Here is a 26,294-nt window from a genome sequence, read left to right on the forward strand (position 1 = left end):
ATGGGCTGAATCATGCAGCCCATCCAGTAAATTGTGCAACATTCTCCTGCAGAGACGACCTGGTCATCACTTCTTTTCACTCTGATTTCTCCGTCTATTTAGTGTGAAATAACTCTATCTACATTCTGCTTTTCAGCTAAACAGCCTCTCATTTTAAAAAAATCGCTGTACAGCATGTGCCACGAGGAGAGCTCACATCCAGCCAGTGCTTGATTTTTAAGAAATGCTTGTACGGAAAGTGATTTTACCGTCCAATCATTGTAAGAGCCTCTTCTGAACATGGAGAGTGAACAGCTAAATGCCTACAGGAAAGTGTAACTGTCAGATTTCTCAAGTGACAAGCCACACTATCCAGTTTATCCGTCTCCGTAGCTTCACACATCATTATTCATCCTCTTACATGAGACACGCCGCGATTAGAATAGATGGCTTTTGCCTACAGACAGGAAATTTCCATGGAAGATGTCAGAGTGACAGCCCAAGACCACACAGCGACTGTCTTTTCCCTCAGAGGGACGGCGTGCATGAGGCATATTGAAAGCAGGTTCTTGATGTCAACTTCAGTTTCATCTAAAATGGCAAAATGTCTATGTAGCAGGAAACACATTTGGCAGGCAGAATGAAGTAGAGCTGGCCAAACCGGCAATCACTGTTTGACACATCTATGTTTTAAGCAAGTTACACTTGAAATGCAGAGTTTTACATCAATTTAAGGACTTAACAAGGAACAAAGGCAACTTTTTCTGACTTGATCTAATATCTAAGGCAATTGATGTTCTTTTCAGTAGAAACACTAATGCTGATTCATGTTAAGCGGACAAAAGCTAAACAGGTCACATCTTGGTGGGCATCATTTTAAGTGAGAGATGAACACTGCTGAACCACTCGCAGTTAAGCCTGATATTTACATTTAAACAACTTTAATTATCAGGACAGAGATATTATGAACATGTCAATCATTTTGACAGGCAGAGAACACAAAGCCATGGAATCTTTACACCTGTGTATGGTAGTTTCCATTTGATAATGCAGGGTGAAACATTAGGAAGGATAATTATGTCATTATTGTCAGTGGAGGGAGGCGGTTTTAGAGTACGTGTTGTACACAATGCATGAGCAATGACAAGAGAGCCCGGAGCAGATTGCAGTCAGTAGACTGCTCCAACACTCTGCTCAGCTGATGTCTGTCAGTGAGGTAGGCGACCACATTAGATGTCAACCTGCTCTGCTGCTGTCTGACATATCGTCTTAAGGGGAACATTTCTGAATGAAAATAAGGGAGATGCATACATGCTCTTTCTCTACTGTGTAGAATTAAATTATTTTCACACAAAACAGAACATTTTAGCTTACTGTATCTTACACCGTGCCATAACAGCACGCAAGTGTGAGATATGGTCGTGCAGCATCGGACGCTCGCTGTCAACACTGCATCGGTTTAAAAGTTCATTCTTTGCGCTGTGAATTTCAGTTTCCCCTTGCAGACCGTATGACGTCTAGTGCTTTATATTGATGAGCTGTTGACTTAAATCACAACAGCGCTCATTAATAAATGTCTCACGGTGAGCCAAATAAAGTTTTTCTCCAGCGTTGACATAAGACAAAGCACAACACTTCAATCACAGATCTGGGTATAAAAATTGCATCACTGTCTCCACTTCGTAAAACAAGCTAACAAGCTCTGTACCAGTTCCTTACTCGTTCAAAACCGGTGTTGGGCTGCCTGCTTGTGGACAGTTAGGACACTCAAATAGTAAACAGTAGAATCGAGCTGATTTTGTTGCTGAGGCTTGCTAGTGTCACATGCTGTTAGGACAGGCTGTCAGATAGTTCGCCAAAGCTTCTCTCAAGCCCCCTGGTGACTGGTCTTAGCAAAGATCATAAGCCTCACACACATTGAGTCAGCAGCTTTTTAAGGGACAGAATATGCAGCTGTGTTTAGAGTGTTTAATGTTTGGTACATATGGAAATGGCCTAAATTGGCTTTTGCTTGGCAGACATTTTGACTTGTGACAGCGGGAAAAATGCACAAGTCTGATAAAATGATGATTGTTGAATTTGATTTTGCTGCATTACTCTGGCCAAATGTTCTGCTGTCATACCGGGACACTTATGCCACTAATCTGATTATGGTTATGAAAAACAGCTCTTTGCCTAGCAGAGAAATACATTTATTCTGTACATATGTAATCTGATTATACTCACATGCAAAAACTAACAAGGCAAGCTTTCTGAGAGCACAAAGACAAAACCAAACATGATGAGAGTATATAAGCCATTTCCTTGTTGAGACACTTTAAACTTCATTTTATTTCCTGTCTTTTTCTTTCGGTTTGGTTCAAAGTAAACCTTTACATTGCAGCATGCTGGCCAGATGATTTGTTCGAGTAACTGACATCCCACCCGGGGGCACAAGAGGAGACAACGCTCCTTCTGTCGTAGCAGATATTTAATTTAGTTAGCGATGGCTGTGAAGATATTCTCTCTTGAAAGGTTTTCCCATCATTACACTTCTTTCTCTGTCTGTGAGCATCGACGCCGCACTGGACCACTTCCCATAATCTAACTTAATTTCAAACTGTGACAGTGCTGGGCTGAGAAGAAAGGGGCTTCTGTTCTCGTTTGACTGCTTACTTGGTGCAACATCGTTGTCCATTGTAAAAACCATACCATTGTTTTGATCCTCATTAGCAAGCTTGTAGTCTCTTACATTATGACAAAAGGGGGCAACAGATTTGTGCACCCACATGGCCGACACATAAATATTAATTATGGGACTTTGGGGACTGATATTTAGCATATGAAACAGTTTCTCTGTATAGGCAGTCAATTACTAAGCTAGCTCCTTTCACCAACCGCCCAGCTCTGATCACGATCATTCTTCAATTACTCTCCATTTATTTTCTCAATCTTACGGTGATTTCTGCCACTTCATTTATTTACTGAAAGCCAAGATTGAAGTTTTCTCTAAAGCTGACGACATGAGAACGTCTGCAGGGTTGGGGACAGAGCTGACAATAAAGTAAAACTTTTCGAGGAAATTCTAAAAACACATCTCACTTTTAATTTGTTGGCAATAGAAAGAAGAAAATGTGTACTCTGTGTACTCCTAGACCTTCAATGTGCCAGGATAGCTCCTGCATACAGTTAGCATTTGAATGTCACATTTGACAGTCAAGCTATAGCAGTTTTTAGACATATTGCCTGATGTTTGAAGTTGACTTGTATTTGTTTGCATGACTTTACACAGGCATTTTCTAAGCAAAAAAAAAACAAATCATCTCCTCAGGAGTTTGTTTATTGGATTTTTTCCCACTGTTTTCCTGCCAAGTTACATTTGATAGCAGAGGGAGTCAAAAAAAATTCAGTTAGTCCCAGTGGCTTCAGTTTGATAGACCTGTCTCCGCTCTTTGCTGCAATTTACCGCTCGCTGAACCCCTCTCCAAAACAGCGTTTGTCCAATCATAACAGTGGCAACTAAGCACAGCAGACCTGTCGAGCTTTGAATTTTTCTTCATGTTGAAGTATTGAAAATGGAGCTGGAAAAATGAGAGAAACTGGGTAGGTTTTTTTAATTTATTTTTATACAGATAATTTATCATTTTGGCCTTGAGCATTAGTGTCACATTAAGGAAAAATAAGCAACTGAACCCAATTGCAGACAAAAACTAAAATGTTCATTTAAACAAAAAGGAACAAACAAACTTAAATGTCCAGATTCAAAGATCCATCGAAAATCCAAACGGTAAATCAAAACAGAAGACGACAAGCAATCTCTAGGAACATCACACAAAACACAAGTGAACTGACAGCAAGAGGGAAGTAATTCACTGAGACTAAATAGACCCAGGTGTAAACAGACACAGGTGAAGACAATCAGGGCAATCAAAATGGAGGGAAACTAGACAAGAAGAGGAAGTAAGACCAGAAACACAAGAACTACAAAATAAAACAGCAAACACTAAAGACCAAAAGAGAACTCAAGAATGGAACCGCAACAATACACACAGGACATAGAGAAACACAAGGATAAGAAATGACCAAATAAAACAAGAAACACTTTAGTACAAACTATTAAATTAAAGAAACACAAGGGAAACAAACATCACCAGGGAACAATGAGACAAAAAATAGGAAATCTAAAGTCTGAAAACATACAAAATACAAAACAAGAGCAAATCATGAGACATAGATTGCAAATGTCAGCATGTGTTGTTAAATTTGCAAAGTGGTAATCCTATCATAGTGTAACATCTTAGGAGAAAAGTTAGATAACCTGAAAAAGAAATCCAAAAAGAGGCATGTCCATGGAGTATACTGTGCAGTATGTTCACACTGTTTTCAATCTGGCCCTGGTTAGAATCATACCAGAGTTAATGCCACTTAAAGTTTCAGACTTGATGAATTCAGTCTCCAGCACTCAGCCAAACTCCTTACCCTATAGCATTTGATGATCACATTGTTCTGTCCTCATCTAAAACACTTTCCCCCCCTTATTAAAATTGAAACATCTGCAAAAGTGAGATTAATTGCAATTAACTATTGAATTCAGTGTTTACTCACGATTAATTTGACAGCCCAATTTAATACATAATAATTTCTGTCAGACAACCTACAATTCTATATAAAGTAAGGCTCTTTGACTAAAAGTAATAAATCATTTTTTTTTATGGTTTTTGTTGAGTCCTTTAGCCTTTATTAGGTAGGACTGCTGAAGAGAGACAGGAAGTTTGGGAGGAGAGAGTGGGGGGGATTTGAACCCATGGTCACTGCAATGAGAACTATAGCCTCCATACATGGGGCGCATGACATATCCACTAGGCTATTGGTGCCCCTTTTTAAATAGATTTGAATCATTTTATCTGTCTTTTTGCTGTATTTTATAGCATTTTCAGTATTTTGGTACTCAGCTTGAAACGTTTCCAATCATAGAGCTGAATTTGCTAACCACAGCTGATACAATCTGCTTTGAGAAGCCTGATTTGCATAATTCTGTCTAAAATGAAGGACCTATTGTTTAAAAAAAAAAAAAAAAGAGTCCAGATGTGAGCTCCTGACACAGTTAGCCTGAGAAAAAAAAAGAAACTAAACTGAGACAGTAAACACTCCAGAGTTGGAACAAAGTGGTCCAAACAAGTTTTGTCTGAACACACCCTAAATTCCAATTAGTAGAGTTGTGAAGGACTCTTGGGGGTAAATGAGCTAAATGTAAAGAGACTGTCAATCACCTCCATGGCTTGATTAGTCTGCCACAAAAAAAATCAGTTATTTGCTCTGTGTCACATTGTGGCAGTAATGCGAACACTCTGCCACTCTGGTGGAAGCCGAGTTCCATATTAATGTGTATATATTAATGCAAATGCTAGAGTATGAGTGGCAGCATTGGGGTCTACAGAAATACAGCATACACTATAATGTGAAGTGAAAAATGCAGGAGAAGAACACTTAAACATACAATGTCATACAGTAGCCTATAGGCTCTCACAGCATACATAAACATACCTACCATACATATGTGTAGATGAATATATCTCTTTGTGGAGGAGATGTGCAAATATGCCAGTTTCATTTGGGCACCAGCAGAGATTGTGATGGAGCGATGAATATATTTTCTGCATGATTAGCTGTGCTGATGACTTATCACTGGACATTTCGATATCTTTGTCTGTCTCGGTCATGTTGTTGTTTTTTTCCTAATCTGAGTGATAGGCTTGTATGCGTGCAACAATGTGCAGCGTGCATCAACTTTCTTAGAGTGCCTCCACCTCACTTCACCTCCCTAACACAAAAAAAGAAAACCTGCTGTTATGAAAGTGCCTCCATGTCTGTGAGCGTCCCCATGGCGGTGAAAATGAGTGACAGCTGCTGGCAAGTGGCCATCAGGTAGAGATACAAATGGCGACTGCTTGAGTTGGCAGAGTTGGGAGCCCAAGTGAAAAAAGTTCTGTTCGCATTTTCTGTGTCGTTCATGTGTGTCACTGTCAAAAGACAACTGCATGCATGTGTAGGCACGTACACACATCTCTAATAGGGTTCCATTGTTTTGGTTATATTGCCAAAAATCCTTACTTGTTTTTTTTCATAGTTCATGTTATTCGTATCATTTATAATAACAGTCAAGAAATACGAGCTGTCAGACTGTCATAATCATTGTAAACAAGCTGACAGTTTGCCAGGGATTCTTACTTATGATTGCACAGTGTTTACTAAAGTATAGTATAGGTTGAACCTGAAAACCATAATCAGTGATGGACAGCTCCGCTATAGTAATTGTACGAATACTTTTCTTTTCCTCCAAATAATATAATCAGAGCTGCCCGTGTTTCTCTTGCCCTGTCAAACCACTTACTAGAGATTTGATGTTTCCCCCTCTTTCAGCAGTTATTAAATAACTTGACATTTCAGTAAATAGTCTGATTTGCTGTCTTGCCTATAGTCTTAAAATCAGATATAATACGCAATTGTGTTGAATACCTTATTCTAGGACCCGACCGATTTGGTATTTTTGGGTCCCATAGCGATATCGAAATGATGGAGAGAAAAATTCTGATACTGATGTATTGGCCGATATTTTGATCGGATCTATCTTTGATCTGTAGAGATTGATAAATTCAACTGGAAAGTAACTGCGTATGTACGTGAACAGAGACGTGCGGTCAGGGGAGGCAGGTGAGGCAGAGCCACAAGGACAAACAAATAATGATTAAATAAAATAAATATACATTTTTTTCTACTGATCTGTGTTATAAATGTTATTTCTGTACGATTCCAAAAATTTCAATCATTTTCATGATCAAAATCGCTGAATTCGCATATTTCCGGCCAGCTCTGCCGGAGACATGCGAGATGAGGCAGCGACAAATTGTGCCTCATCCCAGATTGCGCAATCCCTCACAAACTGTGTAGAATGTAGAATTTTTATTTTTAAATTTGGCTCCGATTGCAAAAATGGAAGAGGAAGATTTTATATCTAAGCTTAAATATTTCTCAAAACTGGACTTTTAATCAAAACGTGAAGTGATAAATAATGGACGACTTTTAAAACTAAAAGAAGATAATGAGGACTTTTACAACAAAGTCACAAATATTTTAGTACAGAAGGATAGGCGAAAGTACTTTGTTTACAAATAAAGGTAAGACCATGAAGACACCGCAGTATATAGGCCTACTTTTATTTTTATTGAATGAGTATGAATTGTGCGATATAAATGTAACGTTCTTCCTTGGCCAAATATGCACTTTACCTCTATGTGTGTGTGTAAATAATGCTGATATGAAACACAACCAGTAGTTAATGTGCAGTTGAATGGTGAATTTAAGCTTCTCTATAAATGGGTTCTTTGGGTTAAATGGGTATATTTGTAAATCTGACTCTGAAAAAGTCAGTGCCTCACCAGCCACGAACCTCACCGCACGTCACTGTACGTGAATCACCGCTTGACACTCTGGAGAGTGATAATGCTTGTTGTAATCCATGCAGCGGGTAATCTGCTGATCAAAGAGAAATGCTAGTGTAATACAATGAAGTCGTTTTTGACTGGTGAATAATCTAGTAATGTCGGTGCAAATCTGTGATAAAAGTAGCGGATACATATGACCTCTAATACAAGCACGATTAATTGGTCAGGCTCTACTTGATTCTGATGAGACTGTATTTGAGGTCAAGATTTTGGGTAAATCCAGTGTTCAGGGAGGAGTGTGTTCTCTCTGTTCTCCTTCCTCTGTCTGCTCACTGATTAGAGTCCTTCTGTAGATGTTGAGATGGCTTTCTCCGCCTCCTCTTCTGTCTGCTCTTTCTGTACAACCTTCAATCTGTCACTTCATCCTGTCTGACCTGCACTCTATTGTGTCGCTCTTGCATCTCACTCCCCAGACTTCTCTTCTAACAGCTCTCTGCCTTTGGGGAAAATTCAAATGCCCGGTAGAAGCAGAAGTCAAAAACCTTTTATGTCTGAACACAGAGACAGAAGGTTGCTCTTTTATTGCAGTCTTATTTCTCATCCTCCTCCTCTTCATTTTCCCTTTCTGTCTCCAGGTGAGCGGGATAAACGCATCTATGAGCAAGAAACGTGAGCAGCGGGTGTTATTCATGGTGGTGATTATGGTGATCTGCTATTTGCTGTGCTGGCTGCCGTACGGCATCATGTCCCTGCTCGCCACCTTCGGGCCGCCGGGCCTGGTCACGCCTGAGGCCAGCATCATCCCCTCGGTCCTGGCCAAGACGAGCACGGTCATCAACCCGGTCATCTACGTCTTCATGAATAAACAGGTGAGAGAGGTCTGAGGTTACTGCCTTTTTTACTGCATTTTTCACTGTCACGAAGCAGCTGAGGTCGCCTCTCCTTCTGAGGCCAACAATGTTTTCACAAGGGCTTGATTTTATGGAAACTATTCATGTTTTGTATTACTGCCGAATGCTATTTAGATGCCTTCTTGACACTATCTAAATTGTGTACTCATGTGCAGGTGGTTATTCACATTTGAATGAAGCTTTTTGAAAATGAAAAACGGTCAAGCTTTCTATTCAAATTGTGCACTGAGAAAATTATATGTTGCTTTTAGAAGGATGGATTCCTTCCTTTGTTAATGTGATAAGTGTAAAAAAGCACCACAAGATCCTTTAAATTGCGTCCACTTACAGCAATTCAATAAGGGGAGGCGACCTGGGTCCACCGTAGCTTCATCATTTTGCATTTCGGTGCATCTCAGGACACATTGGATAAATCAAATATTTTTCTCTAATCAACAGACTCAAGCCGTTCATGTGATTCTATCTAACTCCTTGTGCTTGTGTGTATTTGCTTTTCAAACCAGAGGAGGTATTTCTGATGTCTTGAAGGCGCCCATCGTCTAAAGTGGGTTTAATTAAAGTCTAAGAAAGTCTCGATTGACCTTGGCGCGTGTCCACTTTAGACAATATGATGACTCACTTTGGGAGTAATTATCTTTAATTGAGACCTCCTATTCTGAGATTGTTCCTGTGGCCTGAGACGATTAACAGGTTTATTTACTTGACTTTGCTTTTCTTAATTAAAACATCCTTTGAGAAGGTAAATTAAAACTGATACAATTAGCTCATGCATATCAAATTTTAACTGAATTTATTTCACATTTCACATCATTTTCACCACTATTATCCCTATGAGTTCTGATTACATTTTGACTTTCATATGATGATTTGATTTTTGATTTATATCATAGACTGTAGAAGTCATGGACGTAGCCACAGTGGCATCACCCATTGGTTTATTATCAGGAGGCCCAACAATGGCGGTCACCATAATGGAAATGCTTACTTCCCCAACAATCAAAAACAATTCTTTTAAATGTTCCTGCTTCAACAAGCTAACAAACAATAACCTGAATGATTGTTTTGAAGTGTTGAAGCTAAAACTCCCAGCTTATATGATTTATAGGGATTGTATGGATGAGTTGACTAAGCGACTGAACCTACTATCGATCATCATTAAGATTCTGATATCAATTTCTAGGGACGAACAAAAACACAACATCTCTATTTGGAGTATAACAATCAAGACAAAGATGGGAAAAACAAAATTGAAAATGTGAGAAAAAAATGTTGTAATTCCAAAAACAACTCCTTTTTGTGAATAAAAACAAATGTTTTGTGATTTACAAAACATTGGTATCACAAGTAGCACAAAGACAACTTGGAAAATCTTTCAACTGAGACTTTTTGTTGTTTTTTGAAAATGATTTGCCCATTTCCAATTTGCTGAAAAAAAAAGTTAGGAGAGTGGGATCAACAGAGTGGAAAAGTTGGAATTAAAAACACCTGACAGGAACATCTTTTTAACGTAAAAAGGATCTTTGGATTTCATCGTCTACAGTTAGTTTAAAATATCATTAACAGATTTAGAAAATAAGAAGACATCTCTGTATGCATTAGCCAAGGCAGAAAACCATTATCTCTGACAGCATTAGAAACAGACATGATTCTGTAGCAGACATCACTGCACAGGCACTCAGGAACACTTCCAAAAAACGTTGTTTTTTTGCACCACACTTTGCTGCATTCACAAATCTTATCTGAAACTCTACCATGCAAAGATAGAACAGCATATTAACCAGCTCCAGAAAAATCGCTGCCTTCTCTTCTTGAAGGCACATTTTAGATGGACTGAAGCGAGGTGGGAAACTATCCTGGAGTCTGAGTAGCCAAAATGTATAAATCTGTTTGTTGATACCGGAAGCTGTGTCGTCTGCACTAAAGAAAAGGGGGACCATGCAGCTTGTTATTGTAGTATCTAAAAGAAGACTCAGAAGAAGATGGTCTCTTCGATAGGAGCACTGAGGTCTGAAGAGTCCACACCTGAACAATACACATAATGCATGATCTGGGATATCATGTCCTACATGTCATTCATATTAATTTTCGAATTATCCCGCTTCTGATGAAACTGATCTTATTTTTATTATTACTATTTGTATTCATCTATTTGCCGTAACACAACTAGGATGAATCCATCAAACATTTGACAACCTCAGGACTTTGTGTTTCTGCAGAGCGCTTCATCAGAGACCTTATAAGGGAAACATCTGGACATTTCTGGCCGGTGACTGTGCTCCTGGGCTGGAACCTTATCTATTTTTTCAGAACTAACTCTGATTAGACACCCTGCAGTTATACGCAGTTCTAACCATTCAAGTAAACACCTACGTCCTCAAAAGATCTCACTAACCACAGACATTTTTTCATGCTTATTAATGCGTATTCTCTATAAACTGACATGTTGTTACATTTTTTGTTTAACTAAATTTAAGTTTTCTTTCTTGAATGCACACATGGAATACCCAACACTGACATTGCACAGTTTAAAAGCCAGTATCTCTGATGGTGTGGTGGTGCATTAGTGCACTAGGCATGGTTAAATGCACATTGAAAAGGCTCCTTTAATGCTGAACCATGGATACAGGTTTTGGAGGAAAATATGCTGCCATATAGATAGCTTCTTTTTCAAGGAAGGACTTGCTTATTTCAGCAAGACAATGTGGAACGGCACTCTGGACGTATGACAACAGCGTGGCCCCGTGGTGAAAGAGTTTGGTTGCTTAACTGGCCAGCCTGCAAACCCAGCTTTTCACCCAATGAAAATGTTTGGGTCATTATGGAGTGTTAAATTAGACAGAGTGGACCCTGAACTCAAACCCTACATAAAAGGAGAATGATAAAGCATTCCACTTTGAAAATCTCAGAAACTGGTCTCATCATGTTTACTCCTAAAATGCTCAGCTCGTCTTTAAAAAGATTTACAACATCATGCTGGTAAACAGGACTCTGTTGGACTTTTTAAAAAAAAGATTTTCTGTCATGTTGAGATGGGCACATCATTTCTCATTTTCAACATTTAATCTGTTGTTTTTGTGCTAATTTCGATCATTTATAATAATGATAATAACTTAATTTGTATACAATTCACTTAGCTTTTATCCAAAGAGGCGTACAACACTAATCCATTCATACACCACCACTAAAGCAGCGGGAGCAATGCAGGGTTAAGTGTCTTGCCCAAGGACACATCGGACATGTTGCTCAGCTGGGGATTGAACCCTCGACATTCCGGTTGAGAGGCGATGACTCTACCAAGTGTTTTATGGACATTACATTTAGTCAAGCACACCTTAAAAGTTCAGAAATCCTGCAAACTCGTGGCTGTCCATCCGTCATGAGTTGAATGGGAAAGACGGATAAACCTTTGGGGCCCTCAGCTACTAAACTCAACAGCATCGGCCCTGCTCGTGCTTTTTGGCTGGAGGGCCAGAGAGACAGGAGACAGGATGAAAGCCAAAAGGCAGTCGGGGCTGGGAAGTGAACTCCAACATCAGACATGTTACATCAGTCATTCAGTGTGTTATGCCTCTAGTGTCCAACATGTGGAGAACCACATCTGATTATAAACTAGCTTTACATACACACTCAATGATGTATTAAAGACTAGGGGACACAAATCCTTTTGACTCCAAATAATGAATCACAGCATACCTTAAAAGAGCGTCAGATCTATCATGCAACTGACTTTTATTTATTTTATTCAATCCACAGACCCACGGAAAACAACATGTTATTGTTGACTCATTCGGTTGGAGCCTCTTTAATTCAGTAGTTTCGGGATCAACTAAGAAGACAGAGCTCAGAGTCCAGGCAATGCTTCAAATGGATGTGAGATTCTGAAAATTAGATTAGGCTATTTCCAGCGCTGGTCTTTGGTGAATTTAAATCAGGTTTAATGAGACACATTGCCTTACCAGTCAGAATATTGATGCCGTTTTGCCCCCATAAGGATGTGCTCAGAGGATAGGTATTGTTTAATGGATAATTCAAGTTTCTTTTAACGTGGCCCCTTATGTCCTAGTGCCTTTCATCACGATGATGGATTGCATTTAAATCACTTTGTTAAGCGCACACAGAATGTACAGTTTTCTTTTGAAACTTGTTTGTTTTTATTGAGAGACATGCTTCTAGCAGAGATAGGCCCGAAATACACACACATGCACAAACAGGATCTGTGGATATGCATTAATGGAGAGATGCCACAGTGAGGGGCTGCACATGAAAGAGTGCCTGAGAAGTTGGGGACTGGGTGACTTGCTCAAAAGCACCTCGGCAGTACTTGGGAAGTGACCTGGCAACTCGCCAACAACCAGACCAACTTTCATATTTTGGTCAGCACTGGGACTTGAACCAGCTACCCTCTGATTCCCAACCCACAGTCTCTACAGACTGAGCTACTGCTGCCCGGTTATTAACATTCACTGATTAACGATCATAACATTCTGGCATTAATTGCTTATTTAATATTTATTAGCGTGTAGTTTACCAAGGCAACCTAACCTGCTGGGCTATGTGGGCCCCTGTCCCATGGCCCGATGCCCTTACACTATTTACTATTGCAGTCTGAGATAATTATGAGAGCTCACTGGCTGACTAAAACATATTTCTGTTCTCTGCATAAAACTACTTTTGTTCTTGGTCGTACTTTTTTTTTTTTTACCCTTTGAACCTCTTTAAAAATTAAAAAGTTTAAACAAACACAACAAACTGATATTTAAGGGTCACAGACTTTGTTTCTTTTAAATGAATCACAAGTCATAAAAGTTCAGGGGCCTGAGGGTTTCAGGTCAGCTGCACAGCAGATTGTTTAAAATAAAATGATGAAATATGTGTTTGTGAGGCACCAATATAAGCTGCTATAACAACCATGTATTTATGATTAGAACGCAGAAACCTAAATCATTCATGAATATTTAAACACTCAAACATCCGGGACAGTTCTTATTGTTAAAATGACCGACCTAAGAGAACAAAGAGCTCCTAATGCTGTCTGCCCATGTTTATTCAGCCACTCTCCACTATGTGTGATAACAGCAGCTGCATGACAATGTGTTTACATCTTGTGTTTTGTTCCCTAAGAGAAGGTAAACATGAACTTTTTACCTATGGACGGTTGTTATCCCTGTATAACCGGTAAAAACATCAGCCTACAAGCAGTCACCAGTCCGTAAGATATCTTATATTGCAACAATCATGAACTTGATGGGTAATCTGAAGCTGGAATCACTTTAGACTGCTGGGTATGTCCAGTCTGCACAACAGTTTAAAAGAAATACTACCTGCTCAGTTTTGTTTCAGCTTTACTTTGTGTCCATTCGTGTTTTTATTGCATCTAAGTTGCTGTTTCTAATATCCAACTAGTAAAAAAGAGTCCACAAAAGTATCACTGCATCCAATCAGGAATCAGGTGATTTGATCTTTTTTTTTTTACATACGGTTTTAAGTTTTGTGTGCACACACGATTTCTTACGTGCAGACCCAACAGCATCCGTGTGTGCCGCGCTCTGTCCATGTCACAGAATTCAAAGGTGATTGCACTCTCTCTGGCCAACGCTCGGATTTCCACAGCATGCCCTGTGTCACGTCTCCGAGGCATTCCCAGAAGAGCCACTTCTCTGTGTCCACCTTGAAATACACGCCGAGTCCAATTTTTGATGAAGATGCTTCCAGCACACAACATTCCGAACAAAGCAGATCGACCCAGACAGGAAGTAAGGGTAACACAAAAAGCATCTGGTCAATTTCAAAATGAAACACCATGTATAGACTTCTGATCATTTATCCAATCCGTTTATCAACACCAGGTCAAAACACTATAACCAGCAGATCAACCTCGGAAAGACAAAGTTACCTGTGTAGTGTAGACATAATGGGTTAATATGACGGTGAATTATAAGACGAGTGTTATGACCTGACTGAGATATGAAGAATACGACTAATCAAGGGTTTAATAAACATGAATTAGAAGATAACAGCATTTAACTTTTGTGCTTGGATGACAGATAATAAATAGTTTTAGGACTGCCTTTTATTTTGAAAAAGTATTGTCTTTTGGGCTGCATTGTATTTTATACTTATCATGCAACTCTCTGAAGTTAAAGTCTTTGCAGAGACAACACATTAACACCAAAGATTTCAAATGTTCTGTTCCTTTCTGAGAAACAGGGGAGAAAAAATGAGAGAAGATAACCAACATTCTCCCTCCGGAGTAGACTGATAAAACTACTTCCCTCGATGTAATCTTCACCATCTCATTCTATGCTATTAAGAGGAAAGACAAAATGTTGTCTAGGGTTTAAGAAAATGTTGCTTTTGGTTTGTTAGATGTATTTCATGTACTATACAAAGAAATGTGCACTGTACTTTATATTAGAGAGAAAATCTTATCAATTTGTAAAGCCACTCATGTGTTTTACCGGTACACTGCCTTGGTGTTTAAACTTTTACCGTACAGTTACTGTCAATAGCTGCTTTTTTTTTTTTGTGCGTGTGTGTGTGAAGTTGGAAATCAACACAAAATGACACCCTGTCGTCTGGAGGCAGCAGAGCCTCCCGTCTGTTCCCTCTCACCCTCCCTTCTTGCTGCAGACCACGCTGAAAGCTAACTGACCTTACAGGAACGTTTTAGCCCACACATCAACTACTTCATGACAGCGTGACAGCCAAAAGTGGGAGAGAGGGACACCAAATGTCCTGTATGTCTTTTTCAGTCTTCAATTCCTCCCAGCCCGTTACTATGGAAACTGTGAGTTGAGGCGAGTTGAAGACTAAAAATGCTGTACAGATACAAGTAGCAGCTGGTGTGTGTGTTTGCCCCATCAACGACTGGCAACATGCACAGTCAAGAGGCCTGAGGTGGAAAGGATGAACCTGCACAGAAAAACACAGGAATTATGGGTAAGTTTACACCGAATTCTCTTTCTATCTCATGTGAATACATAAATATGTGGATGTTTATTCTGTCTACTGAGAGTATAATGACTTTGTTAGGGGAGAAAGGGAAAAATAAGAGATACTGTAGGAGTTTGTAGCTGGTGACGAAACAGACTGAAATGAATGCTAATTCCTCAATGTTACATTTACAAGTAAAAGAGACCATTACATTTTGATCATTTCTTTAGATGGTTTGATTTTCTGTAACCACCACCATCGAGTGTAGGACAGAGTGGATTACAGCACAATATAGAAACACAGCCTTCTTTTTTGGCATTTTCCTCCCCATCAGAAATTCACTAAGAGTGATACTTTTGACTGTTAATTTGTTTGATATTTTCTCTGAGAAAACGCTACCTACACATTAACAGAGCCGGATAACCAAGTAAATAAGAGGTTCACAGGGGAGCCTAAAGTGAAACAAATGGTCTGTTCTGTTCTTAGAGCCAAATGCATGTGGCACACAGCCATGATATATATTGTAAATACAGGGAATGCAACATTTGTATTATTACAATACCATGAAGACTGTCATAATGGAATCAAATCAGTACTTTGTTTAGGCTGAATTGCAAATTCAGCTATCTGGTTGGTATATTAAAATAAAGAAGGAATTGAAACATCTCCGCCACATGTTGCGATGTGCTGTTTTCTCTCTAGAGTTGGACCTTATACATCTGTAATATCAGCTAAGAGCAACACAGATTAGAAACATGTGTTAACCGCTAGCCTGTCACTGTCCAAATGTTACACTGCCAATCAGAACCTGTAAGGCTCACTAATAAACATCTTAAATGTCATTTTTAATACGATCAAAACATACAAGTGCAAAAACAATAATTTGAGGTTATGAGCTTAACTCTTTTTTTAACTTGATACTGACTGTCATGACTTTGTTTTCTTTTCTGCCAGGCTAAGTTCACTGGCTTTGGCTTTGAATAATGGACACACGTGAGATCAGGATCAATCCTGCCATTTAACTATGCAAAAAGGAACCAAGCATATATGTATATGCATTTTTTAAGATTTATTTTGGGGCTTTTTGTACCTTTTATTTAGAGACAGGACAGTGGATAGAGTGGGATATCAGGGAGAGAGAGAGAGTGGGGAATGACAGGTCAGATTCAAACCCGGGCCAGCAGCTTGGAGGATCACAGCCTCCACACATGGGGCGAGCGCACTAACCACTAGGCTAACTGTGCTCCGAACCGAGCATTTGTCACCAAAATGCTCAAATTGTACAAACTATTCTTTTAAAACCTACTTTATTGCCATCACTACGGTGAAGGTGTCTTGAAAAAGTTCCAGTACGAGTGAGATTTTATTTTGGCCAATCTTCTAGAAAATGTGCTCTGACCTTCCTGAATATAATACCTTGTTGTCAAGAAAAGCAATCTCGTAAATAACATGTCATTAAAATGAGACAGGTGTACATTCACCTTTTCTCATGTTTTAACAGTTAGTTGGTTAATCATTACTGACAGTTTGACAGGTCCTACAATTGTATGAGTGATTTACTCTGTCGCTGTTCAATTTATTGGTTTGGTCAAAGTTAACATCATGTGAGAATTTTTGTCTTTACTTACGACTCTCACCTTTCATTGACATTCATCCCACAGTTTATTGGTTAGGCTTTTGGGTCTTTCATTGGTTTGGTTTTAAACTTCCCTGGGTCCAAAGAGGCCACCTTGTCAAGTATTGATCGTGAAAGAACATAGAAAAGATAGCTTGCTTAAGACTGAAATGAATCCAATATAAGAAATAGTTCTGATAGAATGTTTAAACTGTGTATTTAATTTTAGGGTCCCACTGTTTTCGTCATAGTTTTTATTTTTTTATTCTTTCTTTCTTTTGTTATTACATTTATTTTTGAAATAAGTAAATTTCATCATACTGTTTAATCTGCCGTTTTCATGTACATCCCAATTATAAAGGCATTGTGGTGTTTTCACAGTTTTGTCTACTTTGTACACCTTGATTAAAAAAAAAAAAAAAAAATGGGGGGGGGGGGGGGGTTAATTTATGATTTTTTTAAAAACGTGTCTTTCCCTTATTGATTTTCCTACTCACTTAGTCTGGGTTTGGTCGTGGTGGCAGCATGCTTTTCACAGTATCAACCTTGCAAGGTTTCCAAAGTACAACTGGGGGTTCCACAAGGTATTCCAATACTAGCTAACATTAATATTCCCACCAGCAAACTCTGAGTCTATTCTAATGTCCACTACTAATTGGTTTTGCAAAGAAATCCTCTGAGGCAAATGCTGCGAAAGCATGCTGCCTTCCATTTTAAAGAGCAGCAACTATCCTCCAAACTTCCAGCAGATGTTCAAGATCCTCCTAAAAAAAATCCATAATCTGAGGGAATCTGTATCATAGATCTGAGATTAACCAATCCTTGTTTTTGGCACCTTAAAGTAGGCTTTCATGTAGAGCCAGAGTATTTGATACTTGAGCAGTCGAGGGATTAGTTCTTTGCTCAAGTTCTTTTCTCTCACGAGAGAAATGTCACCTCTATGCCACCTCTACAGAAATGAAGTCCCAATACCATACTTGGTTTGTATTGGGACTTGAACCAGAGACCCTTCGATCACTATAACACAATCCCCTACATACTGAGCAACCGCTGCCTCACTCCATACCCAGAAACATTAAAGTTACTGGACGTCCGTCTAAATTAGTGACCTCCATCAAGGATCAGTTTTTTAAAAAGTCAGGTTGTCTTTTGGAAAATGTAATGATTTATGGTACCAATAATTGTTGGGGAACAATGCAGTACGGTAATAAACTACAGTTTATACATTAGATTTTAGGCCTTACATTTTGACTTGACCTAGATGCTAATTGCATTTGTGACATGACTTTAGGGGCTATTGGGCTGATTTACCTCACAGGTTTTTAATGCAATGCCTTATATAATTGATGATCTTCTTTTTATTTGGAAATTTTAAATATAAACATAACTCACGCCTTTGGCATTAAATATAATATTCTCGGTGTCCAAAAGTTCTGACAAAAGGAAAGGCAGGCAACTGCTTGGGGCCCCAAACCGGTAGGGGGACCCTAAGGCCTGACAAACTTAAACCAAACCAGTGGCCTAAAATGTGCAATCTTTGCAATGACAGTAGGAAACCTCCCTAAGGAAGCCCCATCTGACCAGATGCTGCCAGCATACGGTTAAATTGATAGTTGTGGAGTATGGACCCACAGCCCACCTCTGCTGGTCAGTTGTTGCTGTTATTTGAGGAGTCTCCAGCTCTACAAGGTTCATTTACTTGACAGTATACCACCACAAATGAACTGATAGGGCTGAAAAGCCATTTAAAAGTGGCGCTGCCAACTGGGTCAGAATAGCTATGTATCCAAGCACGCTTTGCGCAGCAAAGAGGCCGCTTGCAATACATCAGTGAATGGGACAAATTTCAGTCGCATCAGGTCCCGTGCAGTATGTGGTGGTGGCAACTGCAGTCCTGTTTTGTTGCAAGGTTTCTTTGAAAAGTTGGTGGAAGGAAGCAGCACCCATCAACTTTGGTTCTGAACAATGAAGAAACTTTTCAAAGTTTTGTTGTTTGTTTTTTTTCCAGGAAGCTGCTCTTTTAACTATCAAAGAATCATTTAAATCCTCAGACAACTTCAAAAGAAAAACTGCAATCTGTAAGAAAGTATTAAGCCAGTCGCTCTCCCAGTCTCAGAAATGACATGTTGCAAGAAATATAAACTGAGGCTGATAGTGTGAGGAATTGAATGGTACACACAAGATAAATCCACCACAGCCCTTCACTGAATTGAACGAATGTGCCAGGAAATCCCAAGAGGAAATCAGACAATTGTCATTCTGTGCACATGTTGGCGACTGCACTCATTATTTTTCCTGTTACAGCTCTCAGATCATTTCATTTTATACTGTACTTTGTAGACTGCAGAATACTTCGCAGCAGATGGAAGTTTACTGGATAGCATTAAGTCACAGGATTGTCAGATGAAGTGGTGGGTGATTTGAGTTTAGTTCCCTAAGGGCACGGTCACACTGGCCATTCGTACCGTGCCCAAGCACGCTTCAACCCTGAAGTCCAGTTCCTTTGGCCAATGTGACCTCTCCGTGCCGTGCTCAGGCACGGTACACTTCCTTGGCCCTGGTACACTTTGGAGAGGTGTGCTTCGGCACGGTACACTTCATGCAGGAGCACAAGCCCGCGGGTACAAAACGCTGACAGCCTTCATTATGGAGAAATCCAGAGTTTCATGGCTGTATCTGAATAACATGACTCAATATATGGCACAAAGTAGCTGTCATGTTCTCTGTGTTGTTCTCCGATGTGCGGCCGTGGAGTCCACGGCCGCGCGTCTATTTTATTTTTTTATTTATTTATGGCTGTGTCTGATTAAAATGGCTTTAAAATAAGCCGCAAAGTCAGTAAAGTAGCTGTCAGACGTGGACTCGACTGCGCGTCCCTTTTTTTCTCTCTCTCTCTTCCTCTCTCTCTCTCTCTCTCTCGTCCGCCTGTTTGTCAACTGAGCACGCTTCATAATAACATAAAGCGTGCATGGGTTGTATAACCACGTTACGTACAAGAGGTAATCGTGCTTAGGCACGGTTAGTCCTGGCCAGTGTGACCGCGGGCCGTGCTGGCCAGCGGGAGAATGGCACAGCGGGGGGCCAAATGTGCTTGAGTACGGCACGGTACGGATGGCCAGTGTGACCGCGCCCTTAAACTGTGTAATGTGCCTCAGTGAACTGTTGATAAAAGTCTCCTTGTCTGCAGATGCTCCATACATGTAAGGTTGAGCTGGTTGATCATCAGACATCCCTGGAAGAATTTAACCTTTTATAATAACAACTAAAGTTATTTCAGTATAACATTTTAAGACTGTAGAGATGATTTATGTCTAGGTCATACAAAGGTGGAATTGTCCTGAATACTGGAACATTTTGAAGTGACATCCCTTATAAATACTGTGGCACATTTACCACCAACTCTCAGCAGACTGTAACTGCATGTGGCTACAAGCATTGTCAATAGTGATTTTTAGTGAAGACTGTTTTGCAATGAAAGGGACCAATTTTGCGCCAACCATATCGGCATATAGGATATGTACGAATAGTACCTGTACACGGAGATGCTATTTGGTCTGTAGCGCAGCTTTTTGTCGACTTTGTGAATTAGATGTCGTCTTTCTGTCATATTCTGTCCAGGTTCAGCGGTGCAAAAGCCACTCAATCCTTTTTATGAAAAATGGAAACCATCACCCGGTCTTCACCCTGCTATTTCTCTGTCACTGCACTGTCCCAGACCATGTGACACGTCAGCACACATGGTCTGAGATCAGCTCAAAAGCCCCCCCCGTGTTGTAATCCACGTTTACATTCAAACTCTAAATCAGTGGTTCTCAAACTTTTTAGACTGCGTACCACCTCCGAAAATATTTGGCTCTCCAAGTACCACCATTATGGTAGACGTTAAAATACACTGTAGGCCTATTTCTACACACATTTTATGCAGGAGGTTATTTATTATTGACTGTTGGCAGCCACACTATAGGACTAATGAGGGCTAGCTCTAGAACTGGCACTTAAACTCCACACAACACATTGGCCCAAATCAAAAAAAGTGCAGCACAATAAAAATGACAACTTTATACCAACAACCTGATTGGAAATATTTAGTCTCCAGTGTTTCCCACACAAAGACGATACCTGGGCCCAAGTATATTTCCGACCTGTTCTTATTTAATTTTTCATTTATTCATAAAATTGCTGCGTGCCTGAGAGAGCGAGAGGTAGCGGGGAGAGAGAGAGCATAGGCTCTGTGCAAAAAGAGCCGCTGTATTATAAGTCTCTGCGTTCAACATAGCAAAACTGCCTTTTTTTTAAAAATCCCTCTCGACTCCTGCAGAGTGTTAAGACAGCAAAAGAGAGCAGAATATCGAGTGGAACTCAAAACGCGAGGCTTACTCCTGTTGTTGTTTATGTCTGTGCGGGTGCGAGCAAAAATTTAGCAGATTAAAGTTGTTTCTTGCAAAAACTAGATTAATTTAGATGGGAAAACACATTTGATATAAATATAACCCAATAGATACAACACAGATAAAAAATGTTGTTTTATGCTGAACAGGTTTTTTTTTTTTTTATATTGTGGAGATTTCTTTGCGTACCACCACAGCGAGTCCGCGTACCAGTTTGAGAACCACTGCTCTAAATTATACAAATGTGCTTGGTGTCTTCATGTTTCTGGTATTTATTTGTTGTACTACTGTTTTGTGATTAACTTTTACCTCCATTAACCCTTTGACTTTTTCCTATGTCTCTCACTCTGTATATTATTATTAACAGCAGAAATTGTTTCAATGTGTATACTGGACTTTTCTCTTCATACCACCCTGATTCTGTGAAAGAGTCTCATCTTATTGTGCACCCATGAGAAAATGTAGTAGACTATAAGTATACATGAAATTAAGAAAGTATACTAAGTATACTACGTTTACTCAAGAGTGGCATTTTAACAGGGGCTACAGAAGTGGACTTAAAAATGATTCTAATCACAGTCCAGCACCTTTCTCAGGTGTGAATATTTCCAGGACAAGGTTGGAAATGTCTAGAATTTTAAGTATAGCTAAATAAACGGAATGCATTGTTATGCTCTGAACCTGCAGCCCGGGTTCTCAATTATTCAGAATCTCTCCATCTGTCCATCAGCAGATCCCAGATCTTTGAGCTGAGCAACACAGGGGATCTGTTATGTGTAGAGGCTGGTGTAAAACAGGAAGATCTGCATGAAATCCAAATAATCCTGAGTCTTTCAGGTCTGTTCAATTGAAAAATGTATCCAGGGGTCCATTCACTATTTATTAGACCTTGACAGAGGGTGTACACATTTCAATGCATTTCCTTTGTACCTTGAAGATCGCCTGTCCATTCTTTCTGTTTGGAGCTGTTCTGACTCTCTGTGCTTAAGAATACAGTATTTGTGTGTCAGTGTAACCCTGTAACAGATCAAGTATTATATCAGTTTGGGAAAAAGTGTTAATGGTAAATTGCTTTTTTATTATCTGAACATGCTTATTGTCAAAAAACTGGACAGTAGAATCCTCCTCTGTGTGATAATCCATTAACATAGTTAACATGTGATAATAACCTTCTCCGTCTTAATCAATCTCGCTGCTGAGAAGAGGTCACATTTAATGAGATCATTAGATTTACCATTATAGGCTTATTAAACTGGTGACACTGATGTCCCCTTACTTTTCTTGATGCTGTATTCAGTTAACAAACAGATGATGTAAGCATTGCTGAGTTCAAAGGCCACTGACATTTGCAAATTATCAGTCATACAATCATTTCATTTGGCTACCTCGTTCTTGATGTTTAATTTGCTCTATGAATTATCGTCAAAGAGGTTTGATCTCTAAGAAAAGTTGAAGCTCAACTTCAACATAACAGTGAATAATATATCAGTGAATAATATGTTATCAGAGTCAGCTTTGATTTTATTCAATTTAAAGGCAGAATCTAGTTACACATTGTTTTTGAATTAGATGTATCCTGAACAAACATCAATCAATCAATCAATCAATCAATTTTGATTTGTATAGCGTCAACTCATAACAAGTGTTATCTCGAGACACTTTACAAAAAGCAGGTAAAAGACCTTACTCTTTGTCTGTTAACATTACAAAAGAGCAGGTAAAAAGACCATACTCATTGTTATGTTACAAAAAGCAGGTAAAAGACCTTACTTAATGCTATATTACAAAGACCCGGCCTATCCATCATGAGCACTTTAGCAAAGCAGCAAAAGTTACAGTGGTAAGAAAAAACTGCCTTATAAAAAGGCAGAAATCTGACATGTGATGCTTGTTTGATTGTAGCTTGAATTGAAAGAAAACTGAGTTCATCATTGTCATTGCTTTTAAGGCTCCACACAAAGGTAATTGGATGTAGTCAGGCAACTGTCCTGTCACACACTGTGGCTATCATTGTGCTAATAAAAAATAATTTGTCTGTAACAATAAGGAAACGCATTGAGGACTATTTAGGCCCTCATATTTGCACAACTAGGCACTTTTTACCAAACCTTTTCAAGAAGAGTCTTGATACAATTCTTTAACGGGAAGACATTAATTTGCAGTCTCACTAAACATCCAGACCTTTGCTGCCTTACTTTCTTCATCAGAAGGGTTGGCAGTGGCCACAAATTGGGTGAAGAGTTATTCAGCATGGATACGATTCCTGTGAATATTGGACTGCTGTAAAAGGTACTATAATTTTTAAGGCCTGTCATGTAAGAGAGCCTTGAATAAAGGTGAAATATTGAGTAGCTAATTTCCAACTGCCTTTTTCCTAAATCTTTTATTCAACAGTTAATCAAGCAATAGCTTTGGCTCACAGCATTTATTTACAGGTGCCATCTCATTTTTGATACATAAAAGTCACAATAATTGACAGGGACAAACACTTGTTGGCCCAAAAGCTGAACATACACTGTACAGATGTATACATGTCCTGGTGAAATGTCAAGTCAGCTGACAAGTGAATCCTGTATGATATGCTAACCAAAGCGCAATGATTATGTGCTCACACTGTACAGTACAGTCAGGCATGACCCGAGTTCTCACGCTGTATGGGTTCAATTGTAATGGTGTTTTCAGAAGCTGTCTGCCATTTTGCTCAAGCACAATCAGGAAAAAAAGCCCTGAAGTTTAGAAATGAGCTTGTCAGCTGACGCAAATTTGTCACATGCTAGAAATCTATCAAACTGATCCGGGCGTTATTCGCCCTCATGCCTGCTTGTATCCTGCACGGCAAACAACATACCATGGAGCTGAAATCCTGCCCCCCAAAACCAGTCATGTTGATCAAAATTGGGTCAGAAACAGCCTCAGTTCAAACATTGTATACCTGGCCTTAGAGAGCTGTTATTCTAATCATCTGTTTGTCAGGAGGCTTCTTCCCGGAGTATAATGAGACAGAGGTACTGATACTTAGTTATACTCTTGGTTAAGGCCTAAGAATGAGCAAACCCTTTTACCTTTTGCATTTCAGTAAAGAGTTAAAGCTGTCAAGTGTGATGTTGTTTTATCAACCTTGGACATAAGCTCCACTCACTGTTGTGAGGAAATTCCAATTATGCCACATTAATTGTTGCTTAAAAAAGTTTAACTATAGAGGGACACTTGAAATAATCCCATGATAAGCAACAAACAAATCAAAATATAATATTAACCTCTATCCATTGACACTTTTTTCCATAGCCAGTATTCATTGTGCAACTATCTGGTATAACAGTGTTAACTCTTCCTAAATTTAAAGATCAACCAAAAAAGCCCCCTTTTACAAATAAACCTCACTAACATATTTTTTAAGGACAAAATGAAAATCTTGGATGGTTCGGTAACAAATATTTAATACAAAATTTGTTAGAAAATTTGTTAAAAATGGAGCTGGCTGTTACCAATTCTGTCTTTTCTCTCCTCCTCACATTCACAGAATTACATATCCGATTGGACACTAAGTAATTGTTCATACTCATGATTATAGAATGTCATTAATTTAGTTTGATGTACTTTAGAAACTTTAGAAACATTACAAAGGATTTTTGCCCTTGGCATATTGTTCCAAATGAAAAGGCGGGCGACACAATGATAGAGTAGCACTATGGGTAGAGATGGGAGAATAGACAAAGGAGAAAGGTCTGATCACTCATAAATACTTGTAATTTGGCTAAAGGTTTACAAGAGACGGGGGAGGGGAGAGCTTCTGAAACTAATTATGTTTTAGATCTTCATTGTGTGTGGACCATTGTTTTCAGAGGGTCTACCATCATATTACAGCTGTACTCTCTCTGGTCTTTATTTTTTCATGCTCTTTGGCCTCGTGTCTAATTTTGGCGTGCAGTACATTTCTGATCATGTGCTTTTGTTGTTTCTGTTGTGTGCTTGCTCCAGTTTTACAGATGTTTCCAAGCCCTGCTGAGCTGTGAGGCTCCTCGACGAGGCTCCAGCGTAAAAAGCTCCTCCAAGGTCGTCGTCAAGGCCATGAGGGGCGTAGCAGTCACTAGCCCCCGACGTACTAACGACTTTCTATTTATGGTAGCCTCTCTGGGTCAACCGGCCACCACCATGCCCCAACTGGGACCCGCCTATGAACCCACCATTGATGTCACCAGACCCCCCTCCTCAGACATCAACAAACCTGTCGTAGTATCGCTAGTGGCCCACTTGGATGGCTGATGAAGGCATCAACTATGAAACCTCAAAGTCCCCTGCCCGGAAATCATTAATAATGAGAGAGGCGGTGTTACTGTGGCTTGGAGAGAAGCAGCCTGCCAGTCCAGGTGGATTTAATGCAGCTGTTGCATCAGCTCAGCCCTGGTTTGAAGAGATGATGGACCAGTAACAAAGGAACACTCTTGGACTGTCTTCTGACAATATGTGCAGAAATCTGAGGCGGTTAGCCTGCAGAAGCTGGGAGTCTGTGTTTTCTTCCATAAACACAGATAGCCATCTAGCTAGAAATAATCATTTTAAGGATGTTCTTTGGAAAAAGCACAGTCGGACTGTTATTTCAACAGTGGAGCATTTATTTTTCTACAATGTCTTGTACAAAGCAGTCACTCGTAAAATGTCATAACTGAGAAGTGGTCAGAGTGACAAAAGAGGGATAAGATGTATTTATAAGATGTATTTATGCATTTTTGTATTGACTAGTTATTGACTGTGATTACAAAGCTAGGTTAAAGAACACAATGTTTATTTGATGTTTGTATTTAATACACATTGAGTGTTTTTTGTACAAGTGGCTTGATAGACATGTAGCATTGCTAGCAGCCTAGCAACATAAAAGTATTTTCAAAGTTTACTGACTTTGAGGTCAAAGAAATAGGTGCATGTTGGAGAATACTGTTTGGTTCTTTAAATATAGACACGTGCATGTGCCTACTATTGCAGTAATATGGAAATGAGGTTGGAGAAATAGAGTATTTGTTCATGTTCAATGTGAAGCACTGAAAAAGAT

At 39.4% G+C, this 26,294-nt stretch overlaps 1 protein-coding gene and 1 long non-coding RNA gene across 3 annotated transcripts in view; one reads left to right on the plus strand and one right to left on the minus strand.

Annotated features, from left to right (window-relative positions):
- The window catches only part of LOC132978932 (uncharacterized), a 35,331-nt gene extending 31,531 nt beyond the window's left edge, over window positions 1-3,800 (minus strand). For both annotated transcript variants that reach the window (XR_009674002.1, XR_009674003.1), the window contains exon 1: window positions 3,702-3,800. This is a non-coding gene — a long non-coding RNA (uncharacterized LOC132978932). The remainder of the gene's footprint in view (window positions 1-3,701) is intronic.
- Window positions 1-26,046, plus strand: part of LOC132978931 (vertebrate ancient opsin-like) — a 64,657-nt gene extending 38,611 nt beyond the window's left edge. The window contains exons 3-4 of the mRNA XM_061044306.1: window positions 8,036-8,269; window positions 25,226-26,046. Coding sequence (XP_060900289.1) covers window positions 8,036-8,269; window positions 25,226-25,510 — 519 coding nt within the window. The 3' untranslated portion in view covers window positions 25,511-26,046. The remainder of the gene's footprint in view (window positions 1-8,035; window positions 8,270-25,225) is intronic.
- Window positions 26,047-26,294: the final 248 nt, after the last annotated feature.

This window comes from Labrus mixtus, chromosome 8 (assembly GCF_963584025.1).
Source record: "Labrus mixtus chromosome 8, fLabMix1.1, whole genome shotgun sequence".
Taxonomy (NCBI): Eukaryota; Metazoa; Chordata; class Actinopteri; order Labriformes; family Labridae; genus Labrus; species Labrus mixtus.